This window comes from Dasypus novemcinctus, chromosome 6 (assembly GCF_030445035.2).
Source record: "Dasypus novemcinctus isolate mDasNov1 chromosome 6, mDasNov1.1.hap2, whole genome shotgun sequence".
Classification (NCBI taxonomy): Eukaryota; Metazoa; Chordata; class Mammalia; order Cingulata; family Dasypodidae; genus Dasypus; species Dasypus novemcinctus.
Genome location: NC_080678.1, coordinates 78,146,004 through 78,161,724, shown reverse-complemented (window position 1 = coordinate 78,161,724; position 15,721 = coordinate 78,146,004). Strand labels below are relative to the sequence as shown.

General features: G+C 39.3%; 1 protein-coding gene and 1 non-coding gene across 4 annotated transcripts in view; one reads left to right on the top strand and one right to left on the bottom strand.

The window, feature by feature from the left end:
* Positions 1-15,518, bottom strand: part of SUPV3L1 (Suv3 like RNA helicase) — a 32,337-nt gene extending 16,819 nt beyond the window's left edge. The window contains exons 1-6 of one of the 3 annotated variants that reach the window (XM_004470541.4): positions 15,172-15,518; positions 6,690-6,767; positions 5,203-5,310; positions 4,151-4,265; positions 2,826-2,994; positions 1,682-1,793 (exon numbers count right to left, since the gene is read on the bottom strand). In XM_004470541.4, coding sequence (XP_004470598.1) covers positions 1,682-1,793; positions 2,826-2,994; positions 4,151-4,265; positions 5,203-5,310; positions 6,690-6,767; positions 15,172-15,445 — 856 coding nt within the window. In that variant the 5' untranslated portion in view covers positions 15,446-15,518. Of the gene's footprint in view, positions 1-1,681; positions 1,794-2,825; positions 2,995-4,150; positions 4,266-5,202; positions 5,311-6,689; positions 6,823-12,643; positions 12,718-15,171 lie in introns of those variants that run through there. The other 2 variants (XM_071215831.1, XM_071215832.1) reach the window with 2 other exon arrangements.
* Positions 11,895-12,002, top strand: LOC111767081 (U6 spliceosomal RNA). The gene has a single exon (XR_002798981.1). It is a non-coding gene; the product is annotated as a U6 spliceosomal RNA (small nuclear RNA).
* Positions 15,519-15,721: the final 203 nt, after the last annotated feature.

The following is a 15,721-nucleotide window of genomic DNA, read 5'->3' as shown; positions in this document are numbered from 1 at the left end:
TCCAGGCTAATTCCAAAGTCCATGCTCTTAACCACTGCACTGCACTGCCTCCAAAATTGAGCTAGTTCATGTGTCCTATTTTCTGCAATCTCAGAGGCAGCCAGGCAGAATCCCCTTAATAAGAACACATCTCCATAACAGAAAAAAAAGAAAGCAATCATCTTTGTTTCCAGGGACAAGAAGTAAAGAGCCCTGGAGTAAATGAAGCATCTCTACCACAGAAAGTCAGACAGGTTTCAGGACAAGGAAGTAAAATGAAAGGTGTGATTCCTTGGGCTCCAGCTATGCTCATTCTTAGGGTTTTAAAGCTTATCACACTATGCTAAAAAATTATATCCCACCTTATTTTCTAATGCCAACATTATCTCTAATAATGGCATTTCTAATTCCAACATCATTATTTTATTCTCTGTAAGTTACATTATATTTTTACTCTCTTTCCTAAATACCAAGGAATTGAGAAGAGAAAAACACTTTGTTTTAAAACCCATGTAATATACCACAGGGATATTCACGAAATGAAAGAAAGCAAATTTTATACTGAAAACCCATCAAATTAAAAACTATCTAAGGGAAAAAATAATAATAATACAAATAAAAACAAAAAAAAATTTCTTATAGCTTGGAGTATACGACCAAGAGTAGAAAAGAGAGGGTAAAAGAGGAAATTTTGATTTATAATCATCTGTGCTATTTGAAGTTTTAAAATGCGTTACTTTTTTTTTAATGCATAAACTTTTACAATAAACTTTTTTAAAACTATCCATTCACTCAGGAAGTTAAGACTATTAAAATTTTTTTAAAAATTAAAAAGGAAACTACCAAATAATACATAATGTATATTCCCTATTTTATTTAATATACACACCCACAATATATACTTAAGTGTATACATACATAATAGAAACACAAATATAGAAAAATTCTGGAAATTATATACCACAGGACTAATATTCATTGATTCTAGATAGGTGGAACTGAGGGATTATTTATGTTTATTTTCTTCTCTTTTCTTGCTCATTTTTTTTATATTCTATAATAAAGGTGATCCCTTATATAATAAGGAAAAAGTTCACTTTTATTTAAAATGTTTTCTAAACTATTTAAATAGAAGTTCACTGAAGCACTGTGTATAATGGTGAAAAGTTTTAAAAACTTAATGTCCTTTAACAGAGAATAAATAATTTCAGCATAAAATGGAATAGTATGTAACAGTTCAATTGAATAAACTTGATCCACATACCAACAAGATCTAAAAATGTGTGCAGAGTAAAAAAAAAAAGCAAGTTGCAGAACAATACGTACATTATGAGGATCGTGTCAAGGTTTTAAAACACGGCAATCCATAGTGTTATATATATATATATCGATGATATAAAAAGAGACAGGAAAAAGTATATACCAAATCATGATAGTGGTTGGCTCAAAAGAGGGGAGAGGAAATGAACTGAGGAATGGTACAAAGAATGCTGTTGACAATTTCATTCTTTGAAGAGAAAAAGGGAATGCATGTTCAGAACTAAGCATGACAGAGTGACATCTATTAGCATTCTTAGTACAGCGGTTTGTATACTGTTGTCTTTTTGTGATTTAAAAAACTTTTTCACAATAAAAAATTATTTCATGTATATATATTTTATAATAAAAATGACTAAAACAAAGTTTTTAGAAGTATACATACAAGGAGTTGTGACACTGCACATCTCCACAGTGCAAGCAACATGGGCAGCCTGTTTCCCATCTGGCTCTACTGTCACACGCTCTTCACCTGTCACCAAGTCACATGGCACACCCTAGGTTAACAAAAAAGAAATCTGAAATTATTTCTACCTTGAAAACAGCAGCAAAAAGAAGTTTGAATGTTTAATAGTCTCTTCATTACCACAAAATTGATTTATTTAACCAAAAGTTAAAACAAAATATTCCTTCTTTTTTCTTTTTTTATTAAAAAAACAAAGTAAGAGCCACTGTCTTACATAACCTAGATAAACATCTCAAATCGGCCAAATCCTCAAGTAACAAAAGGAGCATGAGAAATCATAGGGTTTTCAGTGCTAGATTTTGGAATTTCAGGTCACCCTAGTGGCCTCAATCTAATCGTGAGGAAGACATCAGACCTATCCAAACTCAGAGACAATTTCCAACAAAAGGACCTTGTAGTCTTCAAAAATGTAAAGGTCAGAGAAGACAAAGAAAGACTAAGGAACTGACCCAGATTAATGAAAACTAGAAATAAGACAATTAAATACAGTGCAAGATCCTGGGTGGAATCCTGGACCATGGTGGGAGAAGAGGAACTTTAATGGACAATGGGCAAATCTGAATATGGACTGTGTATTAAATAATGATATCAATTGCCAGTTTTGATAAATATCACATGTAAAAGAAAGTCCTTGTTCTTAGAAAATATATTAAATCTTTATGGATAAAAGAACATTATATATGCAAATTATTCTAAATTATTCAGAAAAAAAATAGAAGCAAGCATATAACTATAAATTCCTTACCAAAGCTGGCTAATCTAAGTCACATTATAAAGCCATAATAAAACAATGAACCAAAGTGTGGTCCATTTAGAAAAATGATGCCTCAAACCACAGGCCACTCAGTCCTCTTAATTTTTGAAAAGGTGGCTTCAGTCTTTATCATTAGTTCTAGCAGAGAGTGGCACATCTTACAACTGAAAGCTTCTTAGGTTCACTGAAATAAGGCAATTTTTGTTTACAGTAAATTTACTACGTATGAGTTTCCCCTCCTCCCACCTTCTCACCCCTCCAAAAAGAAAATTACAAGGAAAAAGATCAAATATTTGGCAATATACTGACAGCAGCATTAGTCTTTTCGAAGATCTCATGTGCCAGCAATTTTAAAGGACCACAATACACTCCAGATTTTGCTGCCAAGTATTTCTGGATTGCATGGTAAGTCTTTCCACTGTTTGTGGGTCCTGAATGGAATATTATCTTTCGCTGTCTGGCTCTGGCTTCTGGGTACCTAAAACATGAGTAGGAAACAGCTTAATTCAATATCCTCAAAATCCACTCTGGCAAAAATATCAACTGAAAAAAATTACAAATGAAACACCCTTTTAACATTCACAAGGTAGCTTCTTTGAAAAACTAAACAATGCATTTCATATTCACACAAAATTAGTGACAGATTTCCAAAAATGACATTTACTAACTAAAGAAGAGGAAAGACCCAAACGCAAATTAATTTCTTGGGTATTTTTCCCATTGTAAAAATTGCTTTATCTCAGAAAAGTGCCGTAAATAAGTTTGATAGCAATCAGCTCCATAGATATGTTCACATCATTCCCACAGCTCTAAACATATGACCCTATAAATAAATACTCACAGGCTTCTGAGTCTCAAGGTAAAAATACAACTTCAGTTATATCGTGTATATGTTCCATGATGGAATAACTGGTACTGGACTTGTCCTTCCACCATAACCAACTATAAAACTGGACAAAATATATGCAGCAACCATTTGAGAGCACTGGCAATAGGCAGTACAGAATTACTATCCCTGAAAGAAGGGAATACTTAAGAGGAGCCCTAATTCACCCAAGTAGGGCCTAGGGAACGGAACCCAAGTAGAGTACGACAGTCCTACTGAGCTGAAGAGGTAGAAATGAAGCTCAGAGCTGCTAAAGAGCAGAGTACAGAAGAGAAGGAAGAGTACAACAGTGTAGGAGCCCTGAAGTCTGTGTAGGGGTTCCCCATGGCTCCTTGGTCAAGGGCTTGGTGGAAAATGCACAAGGTGAGACCTGGTGAGGCCTAGCAGAGAGCAACTTGTTAAGGATTTGAGAGCGCAAAGTCTCAGTGGTCACCAAGTGCCAGGAGATGTCAGGGTTCCAGTCATAGTAGAGGGAGCTCATTAACACTCCAGGCTTTCAGTTGAGACACCTGAAAGGCCACACTAAGTGTGGCTCGTCTGCCCTAATAAAGCCTAAAATCAAGCCTGACCAGGATCAAGGGGAGCTACTAGGTAAATGCCTGCCAGAATTAACAGCCTATTTATCCAAGGAAAACAGCGTAAATCAGGCTCCTTACAATTTATCATCCAAAGTACAGTAAATATAATGATCACTAATCCCCCAAAATTAGAAATTAAAAATTTCAAATCCCCAAATAAAAAAACTAACCAGTTAGGTGGTATTCGTAAGTCACTGATTTTACGTAGATCATCTTTACAGTCCAGCACAGGGAATATCTGTTTTGCATGTCTCAAGAAAAATGGAAATAAATCATCTACATGAGCTGGAAAATAAAACACCGCATTAACATGTGTTAATCTACATATTAATCATAACCAAAGTTAGTGAGACCTTTTTTCTTACAAACTAAGTTGCAGGGGGGGCGGGCAGGGAATAAAAAGGAAAGTCCTGGAGCAGAGAGACCATCCTTTCCTGGGATCCTGCTCTGTCTTACTTTTTCCTCCAAATTTGTTATATTATCCAGGAAGAAAAAATAAAAGTAAAAACAGGCTGCCAACCACCATTATCTACTCCTTTAGTACTAGAGGAAAAAATCAGCAGAGGTGATAAAAATAAAGAACCCAGAAATATCCATTAGAGAGAAGGCCTGTAGTTGCATGAAGAGAAATACAGGTGCAGACATTTTTTAAACTACAAAGACCACACAAAGAGATAAACAGGAAAATGAATTAATTCCTCAGCAAGAAGTCTCTACAACTTAATGACTCCAAGTCAAAGGTAGGGCCATGTCCCATTCTGCTTTATATCCAGGTTCTACCTCAGCAAAAGTGTAAAAGTCAAATAAACCTGGCTAAGGGAATAAAATGATGTTCTTTTCCATTTTTAATTTTACAGCATGAGCTTTTTCCTGATATGAAGGAGAAAAAAGATAGTGGCAGAAAGAGATAGACTCCACTAGGTGCTAATTCCACCTGGTGAGAGAGCCTACTCTAGTATGGCCTATATTAACAGTGGAGAGCGGACGATGATAGAGCAAGGACCTGGTTTTTCTCCAGGCCAAGATATGGGTGATTTAATAATTATCTCATGGTAGCAAAAGGACCTAGAAAGATCTCTGATCAATGTTCGGGATTATTTACAAAGGATATTACTTGGGCCTTTTCTAAAACAAATAAGCCCCACCTAAAGAAGTAAACACCAAGTACAGGAAGAAACAGAAAACATATTCAACAAGATTTTTAAAACCTCTAAACACTTGCCTGCACTGAAGCAAATATCATTCAAAACAATATGAATGTCCACATCCAGGGAGTGAGACTGCATAATATAATTTCTAAAGCTTATGAAAGCTTGATGGAAAAGACGAGCTGTGGAAAACATAGTGTCAAAATAGGTAGAGGTTAATTTTCACTTAAAATATATATACACACACATGCACACACACATATACACACCCCACATTAAACTCATCAAAAGTGTCATTTTAAATGATTTTCATAACAAATTCGAAAGAATTCTTATTTTCTGTATATAAAGGGTTATCAGTTAGAAATAAATAAGGTAACTGGAAGAAATGTTTTTAAATATATATTTTAGATACATGCAACTTAAAGGGATTGCATTTTCTCAGAAATATACCTCAGTGACATGTCAAATTTAGTTCTTCCATAGCTCAGGAAATAATAGTCACAAACATGAAGATTCCATTTCTTAACATAAAACTTCGATAGTTTCAGAGTTTTTAATGACTCCAAATTCTGTAGTATTTGTTTCTACTGAAAGGCACTGAAATGTTTCATCAGTATTTAAATAACATAAGGGGGGAAGTGGATGTGGCTCAAGCAATTGAGCTCCCGCCTAACACACGGGAGATCCAGGTTCAGTTCTCGGTGCCTCCTGGAGAAGACAAGCAAGACAGTGAGCTGGAGCGACAGGCTGATGAGGTGAGCTGACGCAACAAGATGATGCAACAAGAGACACAAAGAAGAAACACAATGAGAGAGACAACAGGAGTAGGGATCAGGGGTGGCTCAAGTGACTGAGAGCCACTCTCCCACATGGGAGGTCCCAGGTTCAGTTCAGTGCCTCCTAAAGAGATCACAAGCAGACACAGAGAGCACACAGCAAATGGACACAGAATACAGACAGTGAGCACAAACAATGGGGTAAGGAGGAATAAATAAATCTTCTTAAAATAAACAAAAAAATAAATAAATAACACAGGGGAAGTGCATGTGGCTCAAGTGGTTGAGTGCCCGCTTCCCCCCGAACTTCCCAGGTTCAGTTCCTGGTACCTCCCCAAAACAAAAACCAAACAAGCAAACAAACTTAAAAACCAACTCAGGGAAGCCAACGTGGCTCTGCGGTTGGGCACTGGCTTCCCACACACAAGGTCCCGGCTACATACGTATAGGTACATACATAAGTACATATATACACACAAACACAAATATAAACATAAATATCATAAGGACTTTTTGTGCCTAACGAAACTGTTGGGGCAGAGCGACAATTTCCACTTTTGTCTACCCACCCCCAGGTATATTCCAATACAAGCAATGAGGACTCTCCATGCCATGTAATACGGCTCACAAAGTGAGCCTTGCCAGTTCCTTCAAGGCACACAAAGCTCAGGGACATGTCACCAGATGACAGATATGTATAGACTATACAAGATCCATACAATACTAACAAAGCTATACCCTTAGAAGTAATAAACATCATTATGAGATGTGATTAGACTTACCATCCAGTCCGTAATCAGCACTCAGTTTCTGAATTTCTTTTCTCTTATAAAAGTTGTCTAAGATCTTCTTTACTTCATCTGGAAGAAAGGTATCAAAATTTAACTTTTGTTTACTACATCAACAGAGAAATGTCTGAAAAGGAAAAGAAACTCGAAGTCAGAACACTCAAGGCAGTAGTCGACCTACAAAGTACTGAAAGAACTTTAAGATTTTAGTTGCTTACAAGTGCTTTATGGTTAATGGTGCAATGGAGTGTCTAACAAAATAACAAAATCAAATAATGCAAAATGTATTCTTTTATTGCAGAGGAAAGAGCAAGATACTACAAAATTTCTAAGAGGTAGCCCTAGCCTCCATCAAACCACTTTTAGACAACTGTGTTCTAATCTATTTACTTACAACCACTCTGAACATCAAATAGGGCAGCTATTTTTTTGCATGATTTTTCTGTAAACCTACAACTTTTTATGCAAATGATTAAAGGAGCTGGGAATGACCTATAGTTTGAAGATGATACTAGAGAGAATATTTTATTCTGTTCTAGAGGGGAGAATTAAAGTCAGTGGAGATAAGAGAAGCAGATTTCAAAAGTAGTTATATAAGAATTTCCTGACAATTAGACATTGAAAAGGGGTTTCCTCACAAAATGATGGGCTCCTTGTTACCAAATGTACTCAAGCAAGGGTGAGATGACCATATTTTGGGGGTGATATCAGAAAAATTACTGTGCTGTAGGGAAGGCTGAATTAGTTGCCTTGCTGAGTAACACACCACTATAAGTCAATAATTTTCTAGGTGAAAATGCTTTCAATTAAACTGAAATTGTATTAATGCCACAAAGGTCAAAGTAACCCTACTGAACTATTCCATAGAGATGAACATTTTACTGTTCCATCCACACACTGTGCATTTCTGGGAAAGCAGGCCAAAATTAAGGCTGCTGTCTTTGCCCATGAAACACACAAAGGCCAACTGAAAACTCTCAGGAAAGAGCCAACCACATTGTCACCCAATACATACAACACTCATTAAAGAAATTAACCCTGAACATCCATTAACAAAACTGTTTTGCAGAATGAGAGAATTTCAAAGTCACTGATTTAGCTACTAGATTTGCCCATAACTGAATATGAAATATATTATGCATTTTTTCAATGGCAGACCGCTAACCTGATATTTCTGGGTTTCTGTTACTTTGTACCTAGTGGTGGCAACAGTTTCTTTCTCTCTTTTTATTTGGTTTTGTATAGGAATCACACATTTTTCCAGGCTCTTATCTTTTTTTAATTTCCAAATTTTAAAGAACAATCATGCATACCAGACAGGAAAGTTTCTTTTTATTACCAGGAGAAAAATCAGTGACAAGTAAAAGACTGGGAAAAAGAAGTAGGAAAATTCTACTGCTCTATAAATTAAATTCAAACAGAAGGCAAGCCACATTTATTTAGAATTAATCCATTTTATATGACTAACATTCTGTTGTCTTAAGAATAGTGCTACTTTACTCACTTTTAAAAAATTATTAGAGAAGTTGTAGGTTTACAGAAAAATCATGCAAAAATATCAAGTCCCCATATACCATCCAATTATTAACCCCTTGCTATTTTACTCAATTTTTTAAGCAAATTTTTATTCTTTTTTTTCAAAGATACATAGATCACATAATATGTTACATTAAAAAATATAAGAGGTTCCTATACACCCTACTTCCCACTCACCCCACTCCTCCCACATCAGTAAAAGTGTAAGTGGAAAAAAAAATTATAAAAACACCAACTACTGTACAACACTACTTATAACACTATTTATAACAAATGTCCAGAATATGCAAATCTATAGTGACAGAAAGTAGACTAGTGGTTACTTAGGGCTCAGGGAGGGGTGCAACACAGACTACAAATGGGTATGGGGGGAAGCCAATGTGGTTCAAGTTACTGAGCACCCATCTACTACAAGGGAGGTCCCAGGTTCAGTTCCTGGTGCCTCCTGGAGAAGATGAGCAAGACAGCGGGCAGGCATGGCAAGCTGATGCAACATGACAACACAACAAGGAGACACAAAGAGAAAAGACAATGAAAGATACAACAAAGCAGGGAGCTGAAGTCGCTCAAAGGACTGAGCTCCTCTCTCTCACATGGAAGATCCCAGGTTTGGTTTCCGGTGCCACCCAAAGAAAAGACAAGCAGACACAGAGAGCAGAAAGCAAGCACAAACAATGAAGGGGAAGAGGGAATAAATAAATAAAGTAAATCTTTTTAAAAAAAAAATGGGTATGGGGTTTGTTTTCTTGGTGACGAAAATGTTTTAAAATTAAATTATAGTCATGGTTGCACAATCCTGCAAATATACTAAAAATCATGGAATTATATATTTTAAATGGGAAATTTATGGTATGTAAATTATCTCAATAAAGCTGTTTAAAACCATGAATATTACCCACCCAAAAATAATGAGAGGTTTCTCAATATCAAGACTTTATCTAAAAGGATTTTCCAAAATGCATTAATTAAAAAAAAATAATGGTAAAAACAGTAACACAATGGAAAAAGCCCTGAAAAGTTTTTTTAATTTACTACTTAAGCATATGAAAGTTGTTTTTTTTTCCACAAAAATTAAGCTTTAACTGTTCCACTGTTCTTAATGGAATGACCCAAATTTTGTTAAATTACTTCTCATTAAAATCATCAAGTAATTAAAATTAGAGACTCCCTGGATTTCAGTCTCAGTAGAAACTAGTCAGTCATCTCATCTATTAACCAGGCACTTGTTTCTTCCTGCTACTTTTAATAGGAATCGGGGATATAATAGAGGTATGTTTGCTAAAATTTGCTAAAATTAAGAGGCAGGAACCCACTATAAACTCTGAGCCAATTACAATGTATTTTAAAAGATTATACCTTCTTTGGGAGACAAAACAAAATGCTTCAAGCAGTTACTGTTCTAAAATTATTATCTACAAAAAAATTAAAATTTAAAATAAAATAATTATCTACTTTACTCACTCCTCTTACATCCTAAGGAGAAAGTAGGTAGCCATTACTACAGGCTTCTGAATTCTTATCTAGTGTTTTCTCCATTCTGTTAAAATGTTTTCATTCACTTGTTTCATTTACCAGTAACTGAAAGTCCATTAATATTCCAATAATAATTTAATTCCAATGCCAGAACCTTCTAGAAAGACCAACTCTACAGTAGAACAGGTGAAGAAAAGTGATCCGAAATTTTTAGAAGATCTCTAGGATCCAAAAAGGAAAGGCAGAGGAACCATACAAGACCAGAGTCGATCCTGAAGAGATTGTATCAAAGGCCACTGAATAATGACACACAGTCCTGTTCCTTTAATATTACAACTAGTATTACTGCCTTTTCCTTTGATTATGAAGATGTGCTGAAAGACTGTTCCTATGGCAAGGAACTCATACTAAACCTTTCATATTATCACAAAGGGAATTAGGAAACATGGTACAAGAGTTGCTAATGCTGTCACCACAGCATCAGACAGCTGTGCAATCGGCCAGATACCTCTGGTTTGCCTGCTTCTCTCTCAGATGATTGGAGTGACAGCATTAAGACACAAGAGCCTAAGCTGTTCCCTACACCCCCAAATGAGTCTATGTCTGATACATTCACATCAAATCACACAGGTTGAGCCTTTGCTCTTCTATAAGGTTCCTCTTGAAACCAAAAGCATAATGCCCATGCAGGCAGCTAGATATGCTGAAAGGTAATAATCTCTGGTCAGAAAATTGTCACCAAATGATCTTGACCCCCTTACCACTACCCACTAATTCTGCCCTTCCCAAATGGTATGCCTGATATGCCAGGCTAAGCATTTTGACAAGCTTCCTCAAAACTCTGACTCCAGTCCACCCTAGTAACAGGAAATGCCATCAACCTCCCTGCCACACCCTACCAGTCCAAGTCTCAATCTGTATCTACCAATCTACCAAGACTATCAGAAACCTACCAGACTGGGAAGCAGATGTGGCTTAAGCAATTGGACTTCTGCCTACCACATGGGAGGTCCCAGGTTTGGTTCCCAGTGCCTCCTAAAGAAGGCGAGCTGGTACAACAGCAGGCACGGTAAGCTGATGCAACAAAATAATGCAACTAAGAGACACAAAGAGTAAAGACAATGAGAGACACAGCAAACCAGGGAGCTGAGATGGCTCAAGCGACTGAGTGCCTCTCTCCCACATGGAAGGTCCCAGGTTCATTCCTGGTGCCTCCTAAAGAGAAGACGTTCAGACACAGAAAGCAGAGAGTAACCTCAAACAACGAGGGAGGGAGGAGTGAAAATAAAATCTTTTAAAAGGGGGGGAGGCTGTTTAAAAAATAGAAAGAAACCTACCAGAAAACTCTACAACCTGCCTCGATTAACCTGACACCGTCTCTAAGAATTATAGCTGCAAACCCACGGTTATTGTTTGTTGCTGCTACCTCCTGTAAACATGGCAGTAATAAATTAAAAAATCAGAATCACAAGGGGGGAGTGGTGGGGTGGGGGTGGTGGGGTTGAATGGGACCTCATATATTTTTTTAATGTAATATTTTTACAAAATCAATAAAATAAAAAAAATCAGAATCATAGTGGCAAACTTGGCCCAGTGGTTAGGTTGTCCGTCTACCACATGTGAGGTCCGCGGTTCAAACCCCGGGCCTCCTTGACCAGTGTGGCCCATGCGCAGGGCTGATGCGCACAAGGAGTGCCCTGCCACGCAGGAGTGTCCCCGCGTAGGGGAGCCCCATGCGCAAGGAGTGTGCCCCGTAAGGAGAGCTGCCCAGTGCAAAAGAAAGTGCAGCCTGCCCAAGAATGGAGCCACACACATGGAGAGCTGACACAACAAGATGACACAACAAAAAGAAACACAGATTCCTGTGCCACTGACAACAACAGAAGTGGACAAAGAAGACGCAGCAAATAGACACAGAGAACAGACAACTGGGGTGGGGTGGGGGGGAAGGGGAGAGAAATAAATAAATCTTTTAAAAAAAAAATCAGAATCAGTGAATGCTCTGGATGTACATGTGTCAACTGTGGACAGTCAGGGTGCTATAATACCTTCCTTCTTCACTGTTCCACCTGAGACAACCCAAAGCTTCCAGCTTAGTCAACCTTTTCAGAAAGAGGAGGGTCACTCTTCCATCAAAGGTAACTGTACTTCAATGATAGAACTTCCAAACACTTAAAAATTCCTAAAAAGGTGCTCACTTCAGCAGTGCATATACTAAAATCAGAATGATACAGAAAAGATTAGCATGGCCCCTGCACAAGGATGACATGCAAAATTTGTGAAGCATTCCAAAATTTGGGAAGCAGATGTGGCTCAAGCAGCTGGGCACCAGCCTACCACATGGGAGGATCCAGGTTTGGTTCCTGGTACCTCCTAAAGAAGACGAGCAAGACAGCAAGCTGATGCAGCAAGATGATGACACAACAAGGAAACGCAATGAGACACATAACAAGCAAGGAGTGGAGGTGGCTCAAGTGATTGGGTATCTCCTTCCCACATGGGAGGTCCTGAATTTGGTTCCCTGTGCCTCCTGAAAAAAAAGAAGACAAACACACACAGAGAGTAGAGAGCGAGTGCAAAAGCCAATGGGGGGATGGGGGGGGGTAAATAAATAAAACAAATATTTAAAAAAAAATCCTAAAAATGCCCAAAAGGCTTAAAAACAGTGCTTTACTGGAGCCAACTATGAGTAGAAATATACTTAAGGAATTTTATACCAGCTATTATTAGCCCAAAGAAAGCAAGGCTTAGAAAAAAATTCTGCGCTTGTACAATAATTTAAAAGTACATATACTTTTTTGTTAAATCCTCACATCAACAAAATAAACAGGTGGGACAGTTTGTCTGTATTCCTAGGGAAACAGTGTTTCCAGTTTCCACACATCAAAGAGTCTACTTCAGGGTACAATCCAGCAGCTATATTCCGTTTTTCAAAGTACCTTGTCAAGCAAGTAATGATGATTTTCACAACAATCCAGTTAGATCAGCAGGGAAAATATTATTCCCATTTTACCTATTAGGAAATGGAGAAAAGGTAAATGAATTGTAAACCAGGTATGTCATGGAAGTGCTGTGTGCACCATCTTTCTAGTTACAGTCTGTCTATATCCATGGGGTTAAATATTACAAGTAAATAGGGAAAAAACATATATATATATATATAGCATCTGTTGTGTGTTTAGAAGTATTTGTTGAACAACTGAGTAAAGATATCAGACTGTGGACAGAGCAGTGAACCCTGAAACCCACATGGAATCTGTTGTACATTCACCAATTAAGCAATTAGAGGTGGGAAGAATTTTGCTGCAAGGAAAACCTAGGATGCTAAGAAAGCTTAGAAACTTAACCTCCTCTCTAGTTAGAAAGCAACAGTAAAGCTACTTTTAAGAACCAGAAAGACTTGGCCCAGTGGTTAAGGCGTCTGCCTACCACATGGGAGGTCCAGGGCTCAAACCCCGGGCCTCCTGACCTGTGTGGAGCTGGCCCATGCGCAGTGCTGATGCGCACAAGGAGTGCCCTGCCACACAGGGGTGTCCCCCGCATAGGGGAGCCCCATGAGCGAGGAGTGTGCCCCGTAAGGAGGCCACCCAGCATGAAAAAAGCACAGCCCGCCCAGAAATGGCGCTGCACACACGGAGAGCTGACACAAGATGATGCAACAAAAAGAGACACAGAAGAACACACAGTGAAGAGACACAGAGAGCAGACATGGGGGGGGGGAGGGGGAAGGGAAGAGAAATAAAAATTAAAAAAAAAAAGAACCAGAAGGAGTCAGCTAGATTAAAATGAAGGGCTGCTCTTTGAAGAGAAAGCTGTTGCCTGTGCTCCAGCTCTTCCCGCCTCCTAACGCAGCCACCCCCAGCTATAGCTCTTAAGGACACCAGAAAGACCACATGAGAAACTTGAGAAAAGTGGAGATACCAGATACGCAGCTAGATATATATGTCCAGGGTGAATGAAAGAAGTCCAGGTTAGAAATAATGATCTGAGAAGAATTAACTTATAAATTAAATGTTAACTACAGGAGAGAAGAGGAGACACCCCAGGGAGAGCATGTAGAATAATCATCATCCTCTTGCAATGATAAAAGGATCATTCTACTAAATTCAACATCTGGACCAATGCCAGTTAAGGGAAATGAAAAATCACCCAGCATACACTGACCCAATAGGGTATCTAAAGATTCTCCAAAAGAAGAAAACCTGGTGCGGACAATCCAAGTCATCATTCTATCTCCTTCTTGGGAGTATCAGTGAAAGATCTATCAAGACTAATTAGAACAGCAAAGACATTTACATTGTCAGGTAAATTGGAACCCCAGGACAATACAAGGAGTTACTTATACGTGAATACAATAAATAAAACAAATTATTCTATGCAATTACCATTTGTTAAAAAAATAATAACATAGTCCCAAACTCCAAGCATTAACATTCGTTTGGAAGAACGGGTCCAAGAATAACATCTTGGGAGTTCCATTACGTTTTCAGTGAAAGTAAAGTACCTCTTCTCTGAAAAACAAGATCAAACCCACAGCATGTCGTAATCTCCATATTTTAAAATTACAACAAGGAGGCACTGATACTCCCAGTTAAAGTGAACTGCCTGAAGACAGCGACTAGGTAAGTGTTCCACAGAGTTATAGCTTTCCCTTCTCAGCCTGCCAAACACTTCATTTGGTCAAATGACTTCCCTTCCTCCCTAATCAACCAGAAATAAAAAAGTATAACCATATAATCCGAAACTGCACAGGCCCCTTGGAAACGTTTACAAGCCTCTCCCTCCTCCTCAAGTCCATCCAACATTAGTTTTGGGGATAAATCCCAGTGCCACTTGCTGATGCTCAGCTTTTTCGTCCTCTGTGGAGCCCCGGATGATAAGAGTACCTACCACCTTATTGTATTCTACCTTACGTTACGGTTATCCACATGTCCTGACGCCCCACACCACCGTAAGTTCCTTGAGAGAAGAGCTGAATCCGAGTCGGTGTCCCATCGGCCACCACCACAAAGCCTCGACTACGCTGGCGCTCAGGCAATGACAATTCTGAAAAAAGTCACCCTCTGACTTCAAACACGCACACACACACCTTTATTTTCTCGAGGACATCGTTCTGGGAAGCGGTGGAAACACAAAACAACGGTAGAAAAACCCGGTCGTCCACCAAACGACTCAAAAAAAAAAAAAAAGGTGAATAGTCATAACACAAAAAGGTTTAAGCCATTCAAAGGAGAGAAGCGAAAGAGTAAAGGCTGCTTCTGGGGCGGGATGTTAAGGATGAATCAGGAACAACTCCAAATTCGAGCGGTTCACAAACCAGTGAGGAGGCAGACATCGGCACGACGACAAGGCTCGAGGGGATCTCGGGGCACCAAGGGGGTGCGGCTTCCCCCCGGCCGGGCCGGGGCTGGGCAGACCCTTCTCCCCCACCCCACCCACGTCGCCTTCGACTCGCTCCTGTACTCACTCTTGTCCAGAGGCCGGGTTAGCTCAGCCCCGACGTCGCCATCCGCGCTGGGGCCCTGAGGTTTCACAGTCAGGGGGACGAACAAGGACGTGTTCGGGGCTTTGGAGCCACCCGAGGCAGAGGAGGCGGCGGCGGCGAGGGCAGGAACGCGCCCCGGAACCCCGGGAAAGCGCCCACTGTGGGCGCGAAAGGAAGAGCAGACAGCTGCCAGGTGCCCAGCCTGGCGCCCTGCCGGGAGCCGAGCCCACCACAGGGTACACCGCGGGAAGGACATTGAGAAGCAGGGAGCTGCCCCCGGACGCAGCAGTGGCCAGTGACGCACACCGCCCGCTCCTGCTGTCCAGAAAGACCCAGACCAAGCCGGGAAGCTGCCTAGGAAAATGCCTGATCAATAAGGTAAAATTGGTGACGCAGTACTGCTCTTAAAGGGAAGGAGAAGCTCGGACGTGAAACATCAGTAATGATAACCTTTTGTTCTCTCTTTCCTTTCATTGAAGAGTTGGACTAGCTTACTCTACGGAAGGGTAAATAATCAGGCATATTTGCGGAT